This window comes from Aulonocara sp. 'chitande type north' Nkhata Bay, linkage group LG17 (assembly GCF_057382095.1).
Source record: "Aulonocara sp. 'chitande type north' Nkhata Bay isolate Kocher_YH1m ecotype deep benthic linkage group LG17, A_spYH_male_GT1.1, whole genome shotgun sequence".
Taxonomy (NCBI): domain Eukaryota; kingdom Metazoa; phylum Chordata; class Actinopteri; order Cichliformes; family Cichlidae; genus Aulonocara; species Aulonocara sp. 'chitande type north' Nkhata Bay.
This window is the reverse complement of record NC_141360.1, coordinates 20,526,236-20,549,326: the sequence shown is the minus strand read 5'-3', so window position 1 is coordinate 20,549,326 and position 23,091 is coordinate 20,526,236. Positions and strand designations below refer to the sequence as shown.

The following is a 23,091-nucleotide window of genomic DNA, read 5'->3' as shown; positions in this document are numbered from 1 at the left end:
AGAATGCCTTTTGGGCACCTTGTATGGAAGGTTTATCAGACTTGTCTATATAGGAGCAGCTGCGGACTCACAACACACTGGAGATTATGCCTCTTGGAATGGCTTGAGAAGACCTCAGTATTCCCTAGGAGACCCCAGTCTCATAGCAAAATGTGAAATATTCATGACAAAGCTCATTTACAAAAAAATAGAATATGAAAAAAAAATGTGTCAAGTCTGGCAGTCAAACCATGGTCTCTGGTGTGAGTGGTGAAATCATTCATGATGCCACCCACTCCTCTGCTTCCAAATGCAGACTTCTGGCCCTCTAAAAGTGGAAAATATTCACTTTGTGTACATGGACATGAATCAGTAGACGTGAAAATGGTCTGATGGAAAAATTGTGTTCATGCAAATGGTGGAAGGTGGAAATTCCAGGAACACATTAAATAGATTGTCCTCACTATTTCATAAACCGCAATAAGACTGTTGCCCTGGAAGAAGAAGAAGTGGCCAGGGAGAGGGAGGTTTGTCCACATTCCTGCATCATGCATCGATTTGTAGCTAATGGTTGGTTGCTATAGAACATTTCAGACGCTCACACTGGTAGTAATTACAATCACACACATCAAAGTTGAGGAAAGGTTAACTCAAGGTCCGCTCACTTCACGTTGACTTTCTCTGATCTCATGTAGATTCAAGAATGAAGTCCTTCATCTCAAAATCAACCCAGAAAATTTGCCAAGTAACAGGTTCTTCATCATTAAACACACGCAGACACCTTGTACAAGTCATACTACATCCAGTCATATCAAATTGTTCTGTCAACCATATTTAAAAATTTAGTACACCAGGCAAAAACAGTTTGTACATTTGTAATGAGCTTGAAAATCAATATTTTGTTCAACCACTGATATTATTCAGCACAGTCTGAAGTTTCTGAGGTGGCTTTCTTTAAATAGTCTTCAGAAATAGTTTGCTGGGCTTCTTGAAGCACATTCAAAGCTCTTCTTTGGATATCCCTGCCTTTTGTTCTGTTTGCTGTGTCTGTTTCTTTGTCTGCTGCAACAATAACAACAACAACAACAATAATAATAATAATAATAATAATAATAATAATAATAATAATAATAATAATAATAATAATAATAACAACTGTAATAATGCCCCTTTTTTGTCAGGTTTAACATGGTCTATTCAGCTCCTGCCCAAACTTGAAAATGCCCTGGACGCAGGACACTCCCTTGTTCTTTATTTCCTTTTTATTCTCAATTACATGTATGGCAGTAGTTGAAAGCTGATCATCACCTTCTCTCCTTTGAGGATTGTGTGACACTCTTGAGGCAGGTAATTACACACAGCTGATCACACAGCTGATCACACTTTACCTAACAAGCATTATTATCTTCCTCCATCCACAGCTGCAGAGCTGGTTTTCTTGAGGTGAGCAGAATAATGTTCCATTCTGTTGTTTGAGTTTGGCTCTGGGGAGGCCAGTCCATGACTGTTAGTATTCCTTTATGCTGTGTTTACTGTGTTTTGAAGTCATTACCAATGACATACTTTCCAGATGGTGTGGATCAAAATCTGATGGTACTTTTGTGTGCTCATAATTCCATCAGTTTTAAAAAGATCTCACGCACCACTGACTTAAATGTGGCCCCAAACCATGGCAGAGCCTCTTTGACATTTTTCATATTTTCAACTAAAGAAATGGAAACAAACTGTATTTTGTGACAGGTTTGTTATAACAAAGATAAAGCTACAATTTAAATTTTGTTCTTTGGTAGATTGTCGACTTGTGGGCAGTGTGTTGTGTTAAGTCCATGTCCAAAGAAAAACTTTTAAGACCTTCAGAAAGCCTGGGCATCTGTTGCACAGTTGCACAGTGTTGTGAACATGTTTTCACCTTCACACCAGCTCCTCCTTCTGTGCCTCACAATCAGTTTTCCTGTGTGGCACTGATACAGTGGCGGTTCTGTTCAGTGCTGGAGCTTACGCCAACTTAGTGAAGGCATTTAGGAGCACACCTGCAAGTGGAAGGTCATGGGAGATCCCAGAGTAGATCCAGACCACCAGATATATGATAGCATGTGGAAATAACGTTCCTCTGACTTTAGGGTTCCTGACTGAAATCGGATTGTGATCTGTCGTTACTGCACAACCGCATGCCTCGTAACACAACCAATCAGATTCCTGCATTGGAGAACTCACCAAGAACTCAAAATCATCTATTGCTGAGAGAAGGATGTTCTTTGGTTTTATACTCTTGCTGAATTTCTCCATGACTTTATAAAATGCTTTCATGTACCTCCAGTGGCTCACAGCCCGAGTACGACTGAGAGAAGCAGGAAGCCAGATGATGATATCCTTATCGGCATCCTTTTAATTATCATTTTTATCTTAATCTCCTATTTTCTTGTACATCCTTGCCTCCTACTTTCTTGTTACCTAAATACACTTGGAGAACTGAAATCTGACAAACTAAGCCCCGCCCCCACCTCCACCCAGCCACACTGCCTCACCCATCAGTCGCATATTTTACACCGAAGATGATGAATCAGCCTCTTCGGCAGCTTCCTGTGTAAAAGTATAGCAGCAACAATACACACACATATACACAGCAGTCCTTTCAATATGAAGGAGGGGATTTGCAATTTGAGACATTGGTTAAAGAGATCACTGTGTCCAGTTTGGTGAGTGTGGGTGTGTGTTTGTGTGTGATGGAGAGTGTGAGGGATGGATATAGAAATGAAACACACTCACTGTGAAAAGCACCTGACTCAACAGTTTCCCCTTCACTCACATCTGTGAATCTAAATGAGGTGTGTGTTTCTGTCTCTCCTCTATGTGTGTGCGTGTGTTCGATGTGTCATTCACACACCTGCTCTCTTCTTCGGTGGTGTCACCAGACAATATAATGGCAAACATTACAGCAGGAAAATATTTCCATCTCATGTGCGTTTCTGGAGGCGACGCATTGTCACATGCATTAATGCATGAGTGTGTGTTTGTGTGTGTGTGTGTGTGTGTTTGTTTATCTGTTGTCGTTGTCCAGGGCAACGGTATAGGCCTGCTTGTCAATCAGGATTACTGTTACAACAAGCGTTACTTTGGCAGCAGTGACTGTTGGCAACCTGCTGGGTGTCACGTTAGTGTTGTGTGTGTGTGCGTGTGTGTGTTAATATTGGTGCTTCATTGAGTTTTAAAGCAGGAGTTTGTGTGTGTGTGTGTGTGTGTGTGCACGTTACAGACTCATCCTCCTCTCTAATAGATACTCTCTTTATCTCGTCCCTCTCAGGCTTTCTCCATTATTCTCTCTCTCGTTCTTCCAGTCGGCCCCGCTCACCCCCTGTTTATTATTCCCGGTTTCTCTCTCTCTGTCTCCCTTTCGTCACCTCCTCCCTCCCTTCGTCCACTCCCCTCGGTCATCATGTCTCCATAGCTTGTGTCAGATTATTTTCTTCAATTTTCTTTCCTTCCTTTCTCCTCACCTCCTGTTTCCACTTTTCTTTTCCACTTCTTCTGCTTAACGTCTTTTCCTTCTCCTTCTCCTCTCCCAGCCCTAATACTCCAAGTGTCTACTTCTCATCGTCTGCCCCCTCTTGTTTTCTTTCAATCAGCATCCAAACTGCTTTGTTACAGCTGTTTCTCATCTTGGTTCTACCTCTGTTGTCTCCTGTATGCCTTTTGCTTTCTGCATTTTCTTCCTTCCTTCCTTACACTCTGCTCCAGCCCTCATCTTTGTCCCCTCTCCTCCTTCCATTTTTTTTGGTAGTAACAATTTTGTTTTATCATCTTCCTTTTGGATTTTTTGTGTCCTCTCTTCTTATTAGGCCACCTGAATTGCAACAGACACCCCGTCCTCTCCTCCTCCTGTTTCCCTCCTTTCATCGCTCCTCTCACAAACTCCAGGAGCAAAATGCACCATTGTGATAACAAAGTTTTCACAGGGATTATTTCCTCAGGTTTTAGCTTATTCCTGTGTCTGTCAGGTGACTGACAGACAAACGTAACGAAGCTCAGATATGGAAACATTCAGCTCGGCTAAAAGAAATCGAGAGGAAACAGAAAGTTTGCCCGTGTTTATTGTGGATTATCTCGCCGTAGATGCCGTTTCAAAAACTTGAAAAAAGCCGAAGTAAAAATGGCTCCCCGTGAAAACTTCTCCCTGCAGGCGGCCGACCTGTCGGCTCTGACTTCAGAGGATTATCCTTTAACCCCCTGAACCCTGATTCCACCTTAAATTTCTCCTTTGATAGGTTTGAAAGGTTCAAAGACTAAAACAAAATCCAGCTTCATATGACACCATCACATATTCTGTATGGATTTATTCCAAGGCGTGAGTTCGGTGTGTTGAAGCTTTGAAATCAGAGCCAGGGAGGAGATAAGTTCAGGGCAAATTCGAATATGATGAATTAAATTAAGGGTCTCTTCACGGGTAATTTAAAGCCACTGCAATTCTGCTTAACCAACCACGCTTAATGACTTAATTTTATTTTTGGAGGCAAATGGAGCAAATTGGGGTTAAAAGGGAAAGCTATGATTTGTATCGTTAAACGCTAAAGATTTGGCAGCTGGTAGAGATTATTTTGTGTCTTTGTGTTTAGGCACTTTTACACATCACAGAAAGATTATTTTCAATTGCACTTATTTATATTCGGTGGCTGGGAGGCCATGAACACACAGGAAAGCAGGAGGCAGGGAGAGCAGCAGCAGCATCAAGAGGAGGGATCAGTGAGAACAGATACACTGCATGGAAGGGAAGCTGTGGTTGAGGTGGGTTTCAAAGCAGCTTGCAGAGCAGCTTGAGGGAGTGGAAATGCAAAAAGGTACCTGCTGAGCCAGTGGTCATGGGCTGGCGCTGACATCAGCTCATTGGCTGGAATTTCTTCTAAGATGAACTTTGTGGCCTGCCTGAACTGATGCTGTCGAAGTATCAGTCAGCTGCTGCAGAAAAAAAGACAACTAGTGTCATCATTATCATGTGAGTGAGCCTCCTAGATTTACATCTGTGTATGTGCTTGCACAAATACACATTTATGTATGTTTTGTTCTCTCCAGGCATGTTATTCAGCAGTTCCAATCGATAGCGCTGTAGATTGCAGAGGCTCCCGCCTCGCAGTTAGACAAAGTAACCTAGCAGTAAGTTAGCTGGTAGTGGTACAGGTCGTCTACTAATCGAAAGGTCAGTGCTAGCCCTCTCTAAATAAAAGCAGGTGAAGTGAAGATAACTTGTAATTGGGGGCTAATTGGTGTTTCTCCCTAGTCCTGCATAGCTGCAAAGTTTGGAAGAATAACTGCACTTCACTTCTCCTCTGTGGGAATATTAACGAGGATGAGTCGGCAAAAGGAAATCTTAAATAGTTAATAGCCCCAAATCACTTTATTTATGCCTTTCGCCTTACTTATTGTTTAATCTAAAAAAAACAGGAATGTCAGGCTCAGTTTTTACTTCTTTGATGGTGAGATTAAAATATTTGTTTAAGGTTCTGTAAACTCCTGACAGGCAAATAATCCACCAGAATGTGATATACTGTGATACTCTTGCGTTGGTTATACAGTATGTTTAATGTGATGGTGTACAAAGGCTTTCAGACACAACCTGAGCATTTGAGCCTAAACTGCAGTTTCAGCGACTGAATGCAGTGAAATGAATGAATTATCTGCACCTCCTCTGTAGTGATGACGTACAGCCCTTCAATATTACGTCTCCAGGTCCAAGCCTCTGCTGCGTTGGCTGAACCTCTCATCCTTTCAATGTGCTGCAGTGCTGTGTGCCTTGTTTCTTGAAAAGAGATGAATCCTAGAAAGCTATTCGGTTGTCATTATGCCTGTTTTTTTTATATACAGAACAATTCAAGCATAGTGCACCTTTAGGCGAGTTTTTAACCCCTTATTTGATATGTACAGCTTTTCATCAACAGAAAAACCAAAATAAGTTGCACAACACATCTTAAAACATTTGTTTAAATGCCCGATTTAGCAAATGCGATACAAATTAAAAACCATTTATGGAATTAACATGTGCTTAATTTTTTAAACACATTTGTCAGTTTGTTCAGTAAACGTATGTTTCAGACTCTAAAAGGTTTTAAAAGCACGTGTGGCCCTCAGGCTCACCGATAGTTTAACGCCTTTCAGAGTAACTAAAGTTTTAATATGAACATCAAATTCACATTATTATAGCAAATACTTCAGAGAAAGCAGCAACACGTGAATTACTAATACTCATGTCTGGATGGTGTCAGCTCAGAGGCTCTCTGGGTTGAAATTTTGTTGCTTTTGGTGCTTTTTTTTATGGCATCTGACAGCACATCGGGCACTTCTTAGGTCTTTTCCTCACCGATTCATGTTTGATTGACGCAGTTCCTCTAATGTCCACGTTAGGCTCCTTAATCTCTGTCTAACTTCTTTGTCCTTTTTCTCTGACCACCAGCCGATTACACCAGAACTGAAGTGATTTAAACATCCATGGCTAATGTCATGGTGGTCCATCTTTTACAGTTTATGCTCTCAATGTACTTTTCTTTTCTTGTCTGAGCCATGACCTTTTAAATGAGCAGCCATGTAGTAACCATGCTCAGGGGGGCAAAAACATCAATAAATTAAGTTAACAATCTTAACTTCACTAACCATCCAAAACATCGCTGCTTAGTCTAGTTTTTCATCTTTGCTATTATTATGGGCTTTTTACTGTTTATTATATGTGATCAAACAAGTCACAGCATCATCGGGACATGCAGTGATAAGTTTGTAGAATCTCAGCATTTCACTCCCACAGTATCTGTTCTCATATTATCCCCAATAAAGAGCAGCCTTTGTAAGGCTGGAAATGGAGAGCTGAGAGAGAAACTCAAAGCCAGGTTTCAACACTAAGGTTGTCGAAACGCCTAAGAGCAGCTGTGAAGCATTTGGAAGTCCCAGTATTTTCAATCTTGTTCCCAGTGAAGAGAAATTGGTTTCTGTTGGGCTTTACAACAAGTTTGACTATGTTACACGTAAGGAGACACAGCAGGTTGGCTTCATGCTTTTGCCCTGAGGCAAAAAAAGAAAAGCAGCTACGCGAGGTTTCATCAGACTACAGTGCAGCAGTCCTATTTATTTATTTATTTTTTTTGCTTTGTGTAAAATGTATTTATACTCCTCTGTGAGTCACTCTCATTCAGGCTGTGGACTTTACCTCTGACAACATGACTGTTCATGTTGTACAAGCTGTCCAGAGAGAATATTCCAGTTCTCTGGATGCAGATGAAGCTGTAGAGAAAAATATCTGGTTTGTTTCAACTCAGCTGTTTGACTGCATGTGGGAGTCATCTTCAAGACTTTGAGGAGTTTCAACATTAAAGCAAAGGTTTGGGAGCAAAAGAAGACAACTTTGGAGGACTGAAACAAAAATGTTCTTCATTACATCCAACAAAACATAAAATGATATCTGTATGGATTTATGTGTTTATCAATATTTAGAATTTAAATGATGTAGTCTTCCAATTGATTTCTTCAAATCTAAATTTCATTTAGCCATTGATACATTTTTTTTTGGTCCTGTTTTTAATTTTTCTTAGCAATTTGTGACACTGTGCAATTTTCATTAACTGATGCCTAAACCTATAAGAATCAAAACAAAAAAAACCCTATAATTATAATAATAATAATAATAATAATAATAATAATAATAATAATAATAATAATTATTATTATTATTATTATTATTATTATTATTATTATTGTTATTGTTATTATTATTGTTAATAATATTAATAATAATTAATTTGCCTTTTTTGATATAATTTATTTCATTTTTTTTTTAATTACTGGCAGTTTTGGACCAACAGTTGTTCACAATGCACATGAAAATAAAGTTGAGTTTTTTGTGTAATTTGTTATGAAAACTGAGCCTTTGGTTTGAAACAATGCACCAAAATTACAGGGAAAAACTGTCATAAACTGGAGCGATCTGAACACTGGCTGAACAGCTAGCTTTGGTCTGAAATGGATCCAATTAGAGGCAATGCAAATGATAGTCGACCTGAACACAGAGAGAAGTCGAACCCTGGCAGTGTTCAACCAAATGAGGAGCAGCTGTAGTGGAACAACAAGCAGCCATTTTTCCTCACCAGCTGCTTTAAAAAGCACATTTTCTCCTGCGTTGATGATGATGACAGCAGCCTGCTGTGATTCACTCAGGTATCACATATATGGATTCACACGCCCCAGCATGGATGGAGAAAGAGTTAAACAGTTAGACTGAATGAAAGAGGAAAGGAGGGAGAAAAATAGGATCAAGAGGAGGACGAGAGGACTTTGAGAAAAAGAGAAGAATGGAATAAAAGTAAAAAAGACTCGTGGCAACATAAAGGGACTGTGCTTCAACCTAATTAGACTGCAAATTTGTTTTAACGTATGTTTTAACTGGAAACCCCTCTTAACCCAATGTTGTAACCTTCCATTTAATGTGAACTTCCCCCTCCTAGGAAATGTATCTGCAGGTCGGGTTGAAGCCGCCAGCAATGATTAATCAGCGTGGAAGGTGATGGCATGGTTATGTCAACGTAGATTTTCCGCTGAAGCATAAATTGGACATTAATGGCATCTTCTCATTTCTTTTTACTTTGTTAGTTTCCTTGTGTTTTTTTCTCCTGTTTTTGTCAAATTCAGTCACTTTAATTTTAAACTGTGTAATTTTAAAACTGTATGTACTGTATATTCTGTGTATTTATTATCTCACTCTTATTGCCTGTTTATGCCCTGTCCTTATCTTCAACGTCATGCAGCTCTGTTGTATCTTAATTGCCCCTTGGGGATAAATAAAATCTTCTGATTCTGAAATAATCTGTTGTGCATCTCCCATGTTATATTCATGTTATTTGTCTTTTACTTAAAATTTTTGTGGTCTTATGTGGTCCTCCGTACACCATTCCTATGACTGGGCTCATAAAATAATGTGTAAAGCCTACATTGTTCCACAATTTAGAGAATACTAGTCTCACAATAAGATGTACAATTATTATGCCTACTTTTGGCTTGTGGCCTTTATCGGGATCATCATAACACATGTATATGATGGGCTTTGAACCACATGACCACATGCCAAAAGGCGTGTACTCCGTTCACTGATATGTGGCTGTACACGATTTGCATGTGCTTTAGAACTGTGGTCATGCCCATCATTCCTATTTTATGATACACTTCTTAATAAAGACTGCAACTTGAATGCATTGGTCTAGCAATTAATTTTCCCTTCAGATCTTTTTTCTCTTAACTTTGAAAGCAGGTGAAGTCAAAGCAACAACAACCTACTCTGCTTCTTAAGATTACTGGACTTGGAGGACTGCACTCCAACTGTGCAGTCCTCCAAAATGCCAACAGCACTCTTGACTTGATATGTAAACTGAATGTCGGTTGGTTGACAGTTTGGTTTGAACAGGAAAGGAGAAATCAGTGAAGTTTATAAGAAAGAGGAAGAAGCATTGGGAAGAAATCACACCACACAATAGAGGACAGTTTTCCTTGTTTTCAAAATTGCCTTTAATTCATAACAGAAAAAGTCTTTGTGTCTTTGGACATCTCTCTTCTCTGTGGCAGTCTGCAACACCAACAGAAACAACACCAGCAGTGACATAGTTACAACAATGAAACATTGGTCTGTGGATTATGAGGTGAGAGGCCTCAGGAAGCTGTGGTTTGTCAGTCTTGTTATTTTAGCCGTAGTTTTCAACATGTCATATTTTAATTTAAAGGTTGGTAGTTCGAGCCACCACTCATCTTGACTTTATTCCTCTAGTCTGCAAGCCAAAGCATGCTTGGGGAGGATATTGAAACCCACTAAAACAAAAAGATGCATCCCTGAGTTACTGGGACCTGTTAGTCCTGCATGTGCAGAACAAAAGAATTGTATGAATTTGTGTGAGCTTTGTAAAGTGCTTTCCGGTGCTGTATAAAGCACTTCCATTTACTTGTCGATGTTGAGGTGTTTTCTTTCATTTTTACTGGCATTCATAACTGCTGATATCTCATTCTTTATGTTTATTTACCGCTAAACATCAGCTACGTTGCCAGTGACCTGTTAAGGGTTGTATTACCTTCACATTTAGCTCTTTATATGGAACTCATACATGTTTGCCATTTCCCAAATGAAAGTGGTTCACTGGTGAAGTCATCTTCTATAATCTTTACCCAAAATTTTTTTCTGGTAATAATCCTTTTATTCCTTTTTCTTTTCATAGCTACTTGGCAGTAACTCAGTTCAGTCCTATCCACGCCCGGAAGGCCTTCCCCTGCTTTGATGAACCTGTCTACAAGGCCACATTCTCCCTCACCCTCCGCCACGACCCACAGTACACCTCGCTGTCCAACATGCCGGTGGAGAGCAGCTCGCTGTCGGATGAGGACGGCTGGTTGACCAATCACTTTGCCCGGACGCCTCGCATGTCCACGTACTACTTGGCCTGGGCTGTTTGCAACTTCACCTACAGAGAGACGCAGACGGACAGCGGCGTGATGGTCAGTCCCAACACACAAACACTGACCACTACTGCTGTTGATGCTGTATTAGCCTGTTGAGGAAGTTATATCTCTTCTAGTGATGGCTTATTTTCAGAAAGCATGAGGTTTGTAACACAACTCACAGACTCACAGCTACAGGCGTAAAAAATAAAACGAAGAGAGAAGAAGCACAAACGAGCGCACCTAAAGGTAAACACGTCTAATAAACACAATAAATAGACACCAGACTAAATTCATGGAGGCAAAATAACAATCTCATGATCTAAATTGAATTATCTCTTTTCACAGAGCGTGGGAATTAAGCTTTTGTGGTGCTCTAATTCATTTTTTAAAACATTTCTGCTGTGATCTTGACTTAATGGTCTCATTATGTACCAAATACCAAATGTTGTTGATTCGGTGGCAGCCCCTTTCTTCTTTTCTTCTGTCATTGCTGCTCTGTTTTCTTCTGGGACTAATGTTTGTCTTGAGGCTGAGAGAAAAAACTCTTATGATGAAACCTGTGTGTATAAAACATGAAACACAGCAGTCTGTTCTCTCAACATAATGTCACATTTTAGCCCCCCGTTAATCTCCAGACTAAGTTTCATATCATTGAATCCTAATCTCTGGAGTTAAGACACTAAATATGAGCACAACCGTTTTCTTCAGACAGTAATTGGCATAATGAAGTCCTGATTTGGGAGTACGGGTTTTATATTTCAGTGTACCCAGAGAAAAGGAGGAGGACAGAATATCACTTTTGAATTCAACATAATTAAAGCAGTTTACCAGTGATGTTAGTGCCAATATGTATCATAATCATGCTCATGCAAATAAATAAACTGCTATCTAAATGTGGTTATGAAGATATCTGTGAGACTAGAATGTTTGGTGGTAACCCTATCCTACCTGAGCCTATCATTTGGAAAAAGTCAAAGTGGAAAAGTGGAAATGGCCTGTGGTTCTGTCATTGTGAGGTTTGGTTTATATTCTTTGGTTTTTTATTTTTATTATTTTGTTGGGAGTTTTATGCTATGAAGACTTTGGGTTTATCAATATTTCATTTCCATGTTTTAATATTTTTTTCTTGCCTCGTCAGTATCCCGTTGTATCGTGTTATCAAGTCTTTATTTTTGTTTTGTGATTCCCATTTTGTGTGTTTCTTTTTTACCTTGTGCATTTTCACTGGTTTGACTTTATTTGGTTTTGTCTTAATTAGTTTCAGCTGTGTCTTGTTACCTTGGTATTTCCACTGTTAGCTTGTGTACAGTGATGAACATATCCAGTTTGTCTTTTGTCTGAGCATCTGTTTACCTGCACTCACATAGACCTCACATTCGGATCCTATTCTGAAAAAAAGTGAAAATGTCAGTTAAAATTGGTTTATTCTTTGTTCTCCAGTCACCAAGTCTTGGGATAAAATTTTATTAAACCAAAAAATTCACAGCATTGCGGCTGCTATCATATTCAACAACCAGTACCAACTTAGGCCAAATGTGTCTCTGATGTTTAAACATGTTTAAACATTTTAACTTCCATAAACATGGTGTCATGATCTTGGGTCTTTTGACCCAGCGTTTTAAGTTTTGAGTTTATTTTGTTCATTAGGTTATCTAAGTTCATTTGTTATTAGATTCCCCTTGTGTATCCAACCCCATTAAGTCTCCCTTGTCCTTCATGTGCTTCATGTCTGTGTTTCTTAAGTTGTCATGTTTGCGTTTCATTATGTTTCCCATTTTATTTTAAAAGAGGTCCAGTGTTCCTGCATTTTGTTTTACTCTTCCCCTGTGGCGTTGTTATGTTCATGTTGTGTCTACTGTGCCTTTCTGTTCCATTTTTCAGGTCCCTATGTTCTGTCTCCCCAGTCTGTTAAGTTTACATGTCTTGAGTTCCGTCAGTGTGTTTCCTGTTTTACTTTCACAGTCTGTCCTATGTTAATGTTTCTAGTTTTGCTTCCCTTGTCTCGTCCTGCCTAATTACTCTCAGCTGTGCTCTCCTCCTGTGGCTCATTCCCCCTCGTTATCCCTCAGTGTATTTAAGGCCCATGTTTCTCTTTGTCAGGGTTGCGTCCTTCTATCACAATACGGCTGTGTGCAGGCAAGAGTAGGACCCAAACTCGCAGAGACAAAAAGTAAACTCAAAAAACACAGCTTTATTGCTGGTGTGGAGTGGGACACGAAAAACAATACAAAACTAAACTAGGAAAACTAAAGCACAAGGAGCCACAGGGAAAAATCACACAGCTATGAGGGAGGACGCAACCTTGACAAAGAGAAACATGGGCCTTAAATAAACTGAGGGACAACGAGGGGGAAGAGAGCACAGCTGAGAGTAATTAGGCAGGACGAGGCAAGGGAAGCAAAACTAGAAACATTAACATAGGACAGACTGTGAAAGTAAAACAGGAAACACACTGACGGAACTCAAGACATGAGTTCCACATGGGAAGAGTAAAAAAAAATGCAGGAACACAGGACCTCTTTCAAAATAAAATGGGAAACATAATGAAACGCAAACATGACAACTTAAGAAACACAGACATGAAGCACATGAAGGACAAGGGAGACTTAATGGGGTTGGATACACAAGGGGAATCTAATAACAAATGAACTTAGATAACCTAATGAACAAAATAAACTCAAAACTTAAAACGCTGGGTCAAAAGACCCAGGATCATGACACATGGAGTCGCCTTTATTCATGTTGACCAGCACCAACTCCGTCAATCTGCTTCATGTCATAGACTGAATGTGTAGTCTGGGGTCAAGCTGAAAGTAAATGATTGTGACATTAGCTGGTGCTGTTTGCTTTAAGCTCAATCTCTGCCATTTTTTTATGTGAAACGTATCTAGGACTTGACCAAATGTTGTAGTTTAAAGTATTGTTGCTTTATCTTAGGTCTACATATCATAAAGGTGCCATAAAGTGTGTCCTTTGTGGTCTGCTATATCAGGCGGTGTAACTGGCAGTAAATCTCCATCATTAACAATGACAGCACCTGATGCATTGTCGTCTCCTCTGCCTCATTTTTATTCCAAATTTTTAGTTTGCTTAGAGATTATTGCTCAAACACAAAACGTCTTAGACTGAAGACACAGGAGCTGTGAACCAACAGATATGCAAGTATGTAGTAAGCAAACAGTTTTTGGCTTTTTTTTTAGATGCTATTGACATTATTGTAACCATAATTATTCACACATGGAGTGGGTTATAGTTAGCAATATATTCAATTCAATTCAATTTTATTTATATAGCGCCAAATCACAACAGAAGTCGCCTCACTTCATCCATCCATCCATCTTCATCCGCTTATCCGAGGTCGGGTCGCGGGGGTAGCAGCCTAAGCAAAGAGGTCCAGACCTCCCTCTCCCCAGCCACCTCCTCCAGCTTGTCCGGGGGAATACCAAGGCGTTCCCAGGCCAGCCGAGAGATATAATCTCTCCAGCGTGTCCTGGGTCTGCCCCGGGGCCTCCTCCCGGTGGGACATGCCTGGAACACCTCGCCCAGGAGGCGCCCAGGGGGCATCCTTGCCAGATGCCCGAACCACCTCAGCTGGCTCCTTTCGATGTGGAGCAGCAGCTGCTCTACTCTAAGCCCCTCCCGGATGGCCGAACTTCTCACCCTATCTCTAAGGGAGAGGCCAGCCACCCTTCGGAGGAAGCTCATTTCCGCCGCTTGTATCCGCGATCTCGTTCTTTCGGTCACTACCCACAGCTCGTGGCCATAGGTGAGGGTAGGGACGTAGATCGACCGGTAAATTGAGAGCTTCGCTTTTACACTCAGCTCCCTCTTCACCACGACTGACCGGTGCAGCGTCCGCATTACTGCAGCCGCAGCCCCAATCCGTCTGTCGATCTCCAGCTCCCTTCTCCCATCACTCGCGAACAAGACCCCGAGATACTTGAACTCCTCCACTTGGGGCAGGAACTCATCCCCGACCCGGAGTGGGCACTCCACCCTTTTCCGGCTGAGAACCATGGCCTCAGATTTGGAGGTGCTGATCCTCATTCCCGCTGCGTTACACTCGGCTGCGAACCGCTCCAGCGCCTCACTTTTGATATCCTTATCAAAATTTGTGGAATTTAAAGATTAGGACATTTCTATATAATGACAATCGCTCGATTCATTTAAAAAAAAACAACCAAAACACTCCATCAGTGCTTTAACACACAAAGGTCAAGTACTTTTCAAACGTACATAATGAAAACCTGCAGTGAGTTAGAGTACTGCTGCAGCTGATCTGGCCTCCACAGTCACTCAGTCTTAATCCAGATGTCATGGTTTGGGACGAGTTGGATGGCAAAGTGAAGGAAAAGCAGCCAACAAGCAGGGGCGATTCCAGGTTTGTTTACTTTTTAAACGGTGGCTTACAGGGGATCAAGAACCAGTCACGGCTGGCCTGTGGGAAATCAGAAAAATTCAATCAGAAATAAAGACAGCATTGAAAATTGGCTTAAGGAACGCTGCACTCTCCTCTGTCCCGCTACAGGTAACATGGCAGCAGAGAATAACAGCGGAAGAGGCATTTAGATCCTGTACTGAAGAAAAGCAGCAATACTCAATGTTATTATTGCATCAGTCGTTGATTCATGAATGAGTAAGCTGCTTCTGTTTCAAAGCTGGAGCTTGTTTTATTACTTTTTGTACTAATCCCGGTTATCTCAATATATATTATATCCCAAAATGTTAGATTTGTATCAAATATTATTATTTTAAATTATTTGCAATACCAGTTATTGAACATGTCAAGCATGTCTAAGGAGTACAAAGTATAAGATTAGCATTAGTACTACTAATTTAAAATAGTGAATTGTCATATTAACCTTGGCCAGATTTATATAAGAATTAGTAATAACTTTGTCACAGGTTTTTCAACTTTTAGCTGAGTGTGATGTCATAGAAAGAATAATTCTTATGTGGACATCTCTGGTGTGCTTCATTGACCTGCGATTCAAATCTTCTGTTTACAGAGGAGCAGGCAATCAGGAGAAAGTTGTGGTGGATTATTTTGAAATATGACTCATTCCAAGCTACCCTAACTCCACGGTGATTAAATGTAACTGTACTACAGTGCAGCACTTGAGTAAATGCAGTAGTTACTTTCAAGCATTCTTGCTTTCCATGTTGTCATCCAGTAGCATTGGGTTGACAGGCTGACAATACTGCAGCCCAGTAGCTTTGGGAGGACCCCAGGGGGCAATTATACTTGAAGGGGGGAGGTTCCACTGCTTTAGACACTCCTCTGCCAAGAGCTCAGCATGTGTTGGAGTCTCTTCAAGACTGTTGGAGAAACTCCAGGAGAGAATCTCATGGAGCTGGCTGAGAGACTGAGGAGTGTGCAGAGCTTTTCTAAACCAAATAAGAAACCTACAATTTGAAACAAATTTCCAGTTGTTAACATGTTTGTCCTTTGAAGACATTTCCATATTTTATTCACTTCAGTATTGATCCACAATGCAGAAGAAAAACTCTTCAGCAGGTCTGTCAGGACTTTACATGACTGGTAGTGTATGTAAATTTATTTGTAAAAACTAATAGTAATCATCTATAAATAAATGTATAATAGCAAAAAGACCTAGTTTTGTTGCTGTGCCTTGCTCTGCTGATGTTGCTGTGATGCGTTTTCATCTCTACACTGTAAAAAAAAAAAATCCTAAAATAACAGTAATATTCCGGCAGCTGGGGCACCAAAATAATACCATAAAATAACAAAAAATAACTTTCTTATGAAAATACAGTTATTTTCAGTAATGACAATACAGTTTGTTGCCCTAATTTTACATGGGATTTTGCCTTTTTTAGGTGCTTTTAAACATTAAATTAGGAACATTTTAATGTGATTAAACAATGAAATTACCTATAAACAAGGTCAAAAAATACGGCAATATGAATAACAATACTTAATGTACAGAAATATACAGTTAACAGTTGGTTTAAATAATAATGGATTGCATTCATATAGTGCTTTTTGAGACCCTCAAAGTGCTTTACAATTCCACTTTATAATTCCCCTCTGGCCATCACCAGTAGGTGGTAGGTGAAGTGTCTTGCCCAAAGACACAACGACAGAGAGTGTCCGAGCCGGGGCTCGAACCAACAACCTTCTGATTACAAGTCGAACTGCCAACTCTTGAGCCACAATGGCCCTAAATAACAATAATAATAATAACTAGAAAGCGAAAATTTCAGAAGAAATTTTAAGTGTGCCTATGCCGCTGCTAATCAGTGTAGTTTGCCATTCATACGGCTACAGAGAGCAAAACTCAGCAGAGCAGCCATTCTCCACCATGATCTATGGTAAAACCAAACACCGCTCGCGCCTCACAGATGACAGCTTACAGTTTTGTGTAAAGATGAGGTGACTTCGTACAGCCCGTGGTACAAAGTCCCATTGTACCACGGCAGACCCAACAATGTTTGCATGAACACGCTTTGTAGCATTACTTTATTGACCACTTTTCACACATGGTTGCTGTACCCACACAGCCGGCTGTAGCTTTTCATCTCACAGCCCAACACACACCAAAAAAAAAAAAACAGCCGAGAGAGCACAGACTTTACGCCTGAGAGGCGTGATTGCAGATGCCGCTCAGGTGGGTCCACCTCCCCTGCAGCAGCACTGCAGACCACGGCCGCCACACACATCAAACATGTAAAATAAATATTTGTGCACTTTTGCATTCACTTTTTGTTTTTTGTTATTTTTACACAGTGTTCTGAATGATTAACAATGGTCTACAGCCAATCTTGTGTATTAGTATACAAACTTTGGTTGTAAGATTCAGATATCTATTTAATAAAAGCTAAATATTTTATATGAGAGCAAGAAAGAAAAGTATATCTTTGTGTCCCCCTTTCCCTGTTAATGCCCTACATGGACCCCTGGCTAAAGCTTTGCTAGACCCGCCCCTGCACAGTTACCAGCTGTCAGCTACACAAAAAAAGGAGCTTGGTGTTATTTGTCTCTCAGAAACAGTTGATAACTTTCCTTCAACTCATTCATGTCACCTAAAAGGTAAACCTGTTTCTCCATCACCAGTTCAGCTCTGATGATTCAGTAAGGACATCTCCTGGTTTCGACCAGCCCTTTTTACAGCTGTGGCTCCAGCAAACATCAGCTGATACTAGAAATTAAAATCAAATGAATTCTAACAACAGCTTATCAAGCTTAAATGTGCTGCTGTTGTTTAGCGCAATAAACAAACGAGAGAAAAGCCGATCATTGGTCAGTTTCGTGATTGAAGTTTCAACAGGCGAGAGAATGACAGGGGAGGCTGTCATAAAGTTCAACATCAGTAACTTAGTGCAAACACAGCTGTATAGAAACTCCGTCGTGCTAGCTAGCAGTAAGTGATTGTAAAAAGTCAGCACAACGAAAATAAACTACACCTAAACTCGGTTTATATGTGACCCAAATAGAGTGCAGTTCATAAGTTCTTACCTGAAATTCAGTTAACCTGACGCTCCGACTGGCAGCCGCTTGCTTCTCCTGCCTTCGGTTTCCCTTATCCACGATTGAGCTCCGCGTTAGCCACCACCGGTCTATCGGCGGCCGCCTCGCATGTGTCTTTCCCCGCATGCCCTTTCTGTCATACACCAGTGGCTAGCTGCCCTCTGTTGTAGCTCCGCGTTAGCCACCACCAAGCAACTCAGTTAATTTTTCCACATTGACCAGCATCTGGACAACCACCTTTCACTGTTTATACCATTACTAAAATGAATAAATGAATCATTGGCCCATATAAACGGAGACACAGGCTATTTGTGAGCGATCGGGGGGTGAAACGAGTGTAAGCTGCCTCACTGAAAGCCAAGCCCGGGTGCTTTCGAGCGAAGCGGCGCTAGCCGTGCTAGCTAGCTAGCAGGCTAGTAGCAACATAGAGAGAACTGTTGCTAATATGGGAAGTCTTGATAAAACGAGCAGATATTTGAAGTTTAGACAGCTACATTCTCGCCTGAAAATATCTTAAAAGTTTATTTTGTGACCTAGAAACACGAATAAGAGGAATATAAAAACGAAGTGGCAGCTGCCATTGTTTCACTCGGTAGAGGCGTGCTATGAATTGTGGGATATGGAGTTTTCCACCAAGCATACACCCTTTCCCTTACCGCAACTATTCAATGGTTCGAGCAACCTTAATACTTCCAATGGCTCCTGAAAGCAGCGAGGCTGTGCGCGCCGTTGATATTCTCGTCACTACGGTAACGCAAATATGGGTAGACAGGCCGTACTACTCCCGGCATACCACTAGAGAGAGCCAACACACCACAAATGAAATCTGTTTCTATGGGGCCAAAAGTTGAATCTTTCTCATGGGCCTAGAAATGGGCCAAAATTTGCACTAAAATCTAAATATATAAAAAACTATAAAAGTCATAAACACCAAAAGTCATAGCATACTAGTCCAGACCCAGCCGCACAAAATGATATAATATATGTAACCATTGTCTCAAAACTGCGGCACATAAGCGCGGGAAAATTTTCACAAAAATATTAATATTAAAAAACTATAAAAGTCATAAACACCAAAAATCATAACACACCATTCCAGATCCAGTCGCACAAAATGATATAACATATGTGAACCTTGTCTCAAAACTGTGGGGCGAGTTACGCTGCAAATTTTCAGGCGGAAACTGAATAATAATAATAATAATAATAATAATATGAAGAATAATAAATCCGAGAAATAGTAATAAGTGTGCCTCTTGGCATAGGCACACTTAATTATTTGATGTAAAAAAAGTTTATAAGAATCATTTTATTTATTTTTCCATAGCATCCATCCATCCATCCATCCATCGCGGGGGCAGCAGTCTAAGCAAAGAGGCCCAGACCTCCCTCTCTGCAGCCACCTCCTCCAGCTTATCCGGGGGAACACCAAGGCGTTCCCAGGCCAGCCGAGAGATATAATCTCTCCAGCGTGTCCTGGCTCTGCCCCGGGGCCTCCTCCCGGTGGGACATGCCTGAAACACCTCACCCAGGAGGCGCCCAGGGGGCATCCTTGTCAGATGCCCGAACCACCTCAGCTGGCTCCTTTCGATGTGGAGCAGCAGTGGCTCTACTCTGAGCCCCTCCCGGATGGCCGAACTTCTCACCCTATCTATAAGGGAGAGGCCAGCCACCCTTCAGAGGAAGCTCATTTCTGCCGCTTGTATCCGCGATCTCGTTCTTTCGGTCACTACCCACAGCTCGTGGCCATAGGTGAGGGTAGGGACGTAGATCGACCGGTAAATTGAGAGCTTCGCTTTTACTGGTTCCATAGCATTACATTTGAATTTAACAGTTCAATCTTTCAAATAACAGACAAATATTTGTGAAATTATGATACATTTGTGAATGTATTTTAACAATCTAAATATGCATATGTACAGACAAATACATTTAAAAAACAAGAAAATTATGTTTTATTACATTTACAGTGATTTTACGTTAATTTACATTTGAAATGTAAAATCACAGTCTATTTATGTAACTTTAATGATGTTCTAGAAGAACAGTACAAAACTGTAAAATACACAGTAAAATACTTTTATATTACATTTTTTTTACAGTGTAGAGCCACAGTGCTAATAGCTAGAGTACTTCTTTCAGCAACAAAATACACAAGCTCCTTCTTAACTTGATATAATGAGGCAATAATATCATCATGGTTGACATTAACAGACTTTGTCATGTTGATAAAATGATACTTTAAATATGCTGTCGCAAGACAACAATGCTTAATATCTCAAGCTAATGCTGTGGTTAAATCGCAGTATCAGGACTGCTGAGTTAAAATCATTTACTCTAAAGTCTAAATATAGAGACAACAGTTTAATATCCGAATATGATGTAATTAAGTCGGATTGAAACATTTATCTGGGGATGACATGGTAATTAAGATGTGAACTTCAGATACCATTTTGGTGTCTTGAGATAACAGATAATTAGCTTGCTTCTTTACAGGTCGACATGGTTTTATTACATTCTTATTCCTCATTGGAGTTGTGTCAATTTAGCTCAATGTGTTAGAAGGCCAGTGGACCAAATCTGAGACACACGTGAACAATCTGTGACTGCCACATGTGGGTACATGGACTCCCTGAGCTTCTCCAACATCAATCCCACCTTCCTGCAATGTCGATTTTCAACAAAAGGCAAATATTTGTGCAGGAAATCACAGAGCGTAATGTTTTGTAGTCCTCTTATTTGTGAACTATGTTGCCATTAGAAAACTCCTTTAAGGCTTCAACGCAACGTAATTTATTATTCATGTGTGGCTCATACAGATTATTACTTTTTTTTGTTTTACCTGAAAATATATTAGAACCATGTACAGTACTGTGCAAAAGTCACCCTTCATGTAACATGTGTAAACATATGTGGAAAGGCAAAAGAGAGCCAAAATTGGGTATACCCACCTTCATTCTTCAGCACAGCCTGAACTCTCTTAGGCAGACTTCTTTAAAATTTCTTTAAGTAGTCTTCGGGAATATTTCTCCAGGATTCTTAAAGGACATTCAAAGCTCGTCTGTTTTTTCATCATTTTGCTCTACTGCCTGTCAAGATGATCACACACTGCTTCAGTAATGTTAAAGTCCATGCTCTGGGGAGGCCAATCCATGACTGATAGTGTTACATTTGTGACTTTTCCACTAGCACCTACTTGGGTTGACTCCACTCAACCACCTCAATGTATGGAACATAAATAACACAACAATGTATACCTGCTGCCAAACCAATGGTACGTGGCAGCACCTCATTATTGAACCACAGTGTTGGTTTCTGTGCAGCGATTTCTCTCTTTGCCAGGATTCAGTTTGGATTTTTCTGAAGGTGTCATTCTCCTGACTCATCGAGTGATCCCCACTGACTGTCCAGTTGGTGGCATGCAGTCTGTTGATGTCACATTTTTGTCTCAGATTGTTTGGAGCCCCCGGGCGAGTAGGTACTAAAAAAGTACCTGGTACCAGATACTACAGCCTAGTAATCCCTAAAAACTGAGTCAAGTCGAGTTGAGCTGAGGACCTGCTAGGGGAGAAGGGTTAATTGCATGTTCTTATATCAGGCATTGTCAGTGTGTTTGGGATCATTTTCATGTTGTATTGCATGGTGGATCAAAATCTGACTGTGCATCTCTACATTTACGATTCAATCCACATCCAAGTAAGCTAAACACATTCCAAGGTGTGCTTTAAAAAAATCATCCTGAGTTATAAAAACTCGAGATTTGAGCCAGTGTCGGAACCAAGAACAAGACCAGTGACTGTAGCCAAATGTTGTGGCTGAGTCCACCCACAGGTCTGTGTCTCCAGCTACTTTTGCAGTTTGGTTTCTGGGCTTTAGTGTTTATCATGTCTATCCTGTTTCTGCTCTGAAAGTCAAATCTGGATTTGCCTGTTATCCCATCATCCTTTAACAGCCATAACATTTAAAACAGAAATATGCACATGTCCATGTTCTTATGCAAGGACAAATACATGCACGACCTTGTTTCTCATCCTCCTTCTTTTTCCTCTCCTCCAATCATCACTCTATCAGTGTAATTACAGCTCATCCATCTCGTCTGCCAGAAACTCAAGGACAGCACTCCAACTCTCTCTCTCTCTCTCTCTTACACACACACACACACACACACACACACACACACACACACACACACACACACACACACACACACACCACACACACTCTCTCTCTCTCTCTCTCCCTCATACGGACACACATACACACGCTCCGCCTGTGTCATCTTGTTACTGCAAGAGAATTTTAGTGAAATGCTGTTTTAATGACAAATCCTATCTGGGTCATTTATAACCATCACCAGCCTCCAACACTGTGTGTGTATAAGAGTGTGTTTTGTGTGTAGAGTGATGTTAGGGAGAATCAGTCAGGCTTGTCTTAGTCTTTGTAATGAATAAATTTATCTTTATTTTTGTACTTTCCTTTTTTGCTCACCAAAAGCACTAAATATAGATCCATTATTTCATATTCATCAGAAGCAGATAAAGGAAAACAAAGGCTGTGCACGTATCCCATGCATTTCTTGGAGTTACCTTCAGGAGGTCTTTATCGTAGCAAATGTTCATGATGTGGCCCTGCTGGCTGAGCTCCTGGAGTTTGTTGCAATGAATGCTAGATATGATAAATGAGAAGACTCCGCCTCCAGGCACCCTCAGTCTAATGGAACAAGAGCAAGTGGACCCTCACCAACAATCACAGTAATCGTTCAGAAGTAGAGCCTTTGGCTAGGGGTGTACCTAATGAAAGCCCTTTCACCAACCCCTAAAATTGTACGGGAGGCCAAACTGTTCCAAAACTCCACTCATCCAGGTGGAGGGATTGTGCAGTCCAGTCAGCAGTGCACAGCTATGCAAATCAAAAATAACTAGGCTTTTACTTTCAAGGATTTAGTATTTCTTATTGTTATTTTCACTATTGCATTAAATGACAGTGATAATACATTATAACACTATTTCTACAAAAACAAACAAATATAAAAAGCTTAACCTGTAACTTAACACCATCATATTTAATAAAAATGAACAGTGTGCACAGTTCTTATATGCAGCAACCCGACCCTCCATGCATTGCTTTGGCTGCCAAAAATTTTGATTACCAACCTCCGGAGTCTGCCCCAA

At 40.5% G+C, this 23,091-nt stretch overlaps 1 protein-coding gene across 2 annotated transcripts in view; it reads left to right on the top strand.

The window, feature by feature from the left end:
* The window catches only part of LOC147310011 (thyrotropin-releasing hormone-degrading ectoenzyme-like), a 287,532-nt gene that overhangs the window by 37,006 nt on the left and 227,435 nt on the right, over nucleotides 1–23,091 (top strand). For both annotated transcript variants that reach the window (XM_086270080.1, XM_086270081.1), the window contains exon 3: nucleotides 10,206–10,482. In XM_086270080.1, coding sequence (XP_086126206.1) covers nucleotides 10,206–10,482 — 277 coding nt within the window. The remainder of the gene's footprint in view (nucleotides 1–10,205; nucleotides 10,483–23,091) is intronic.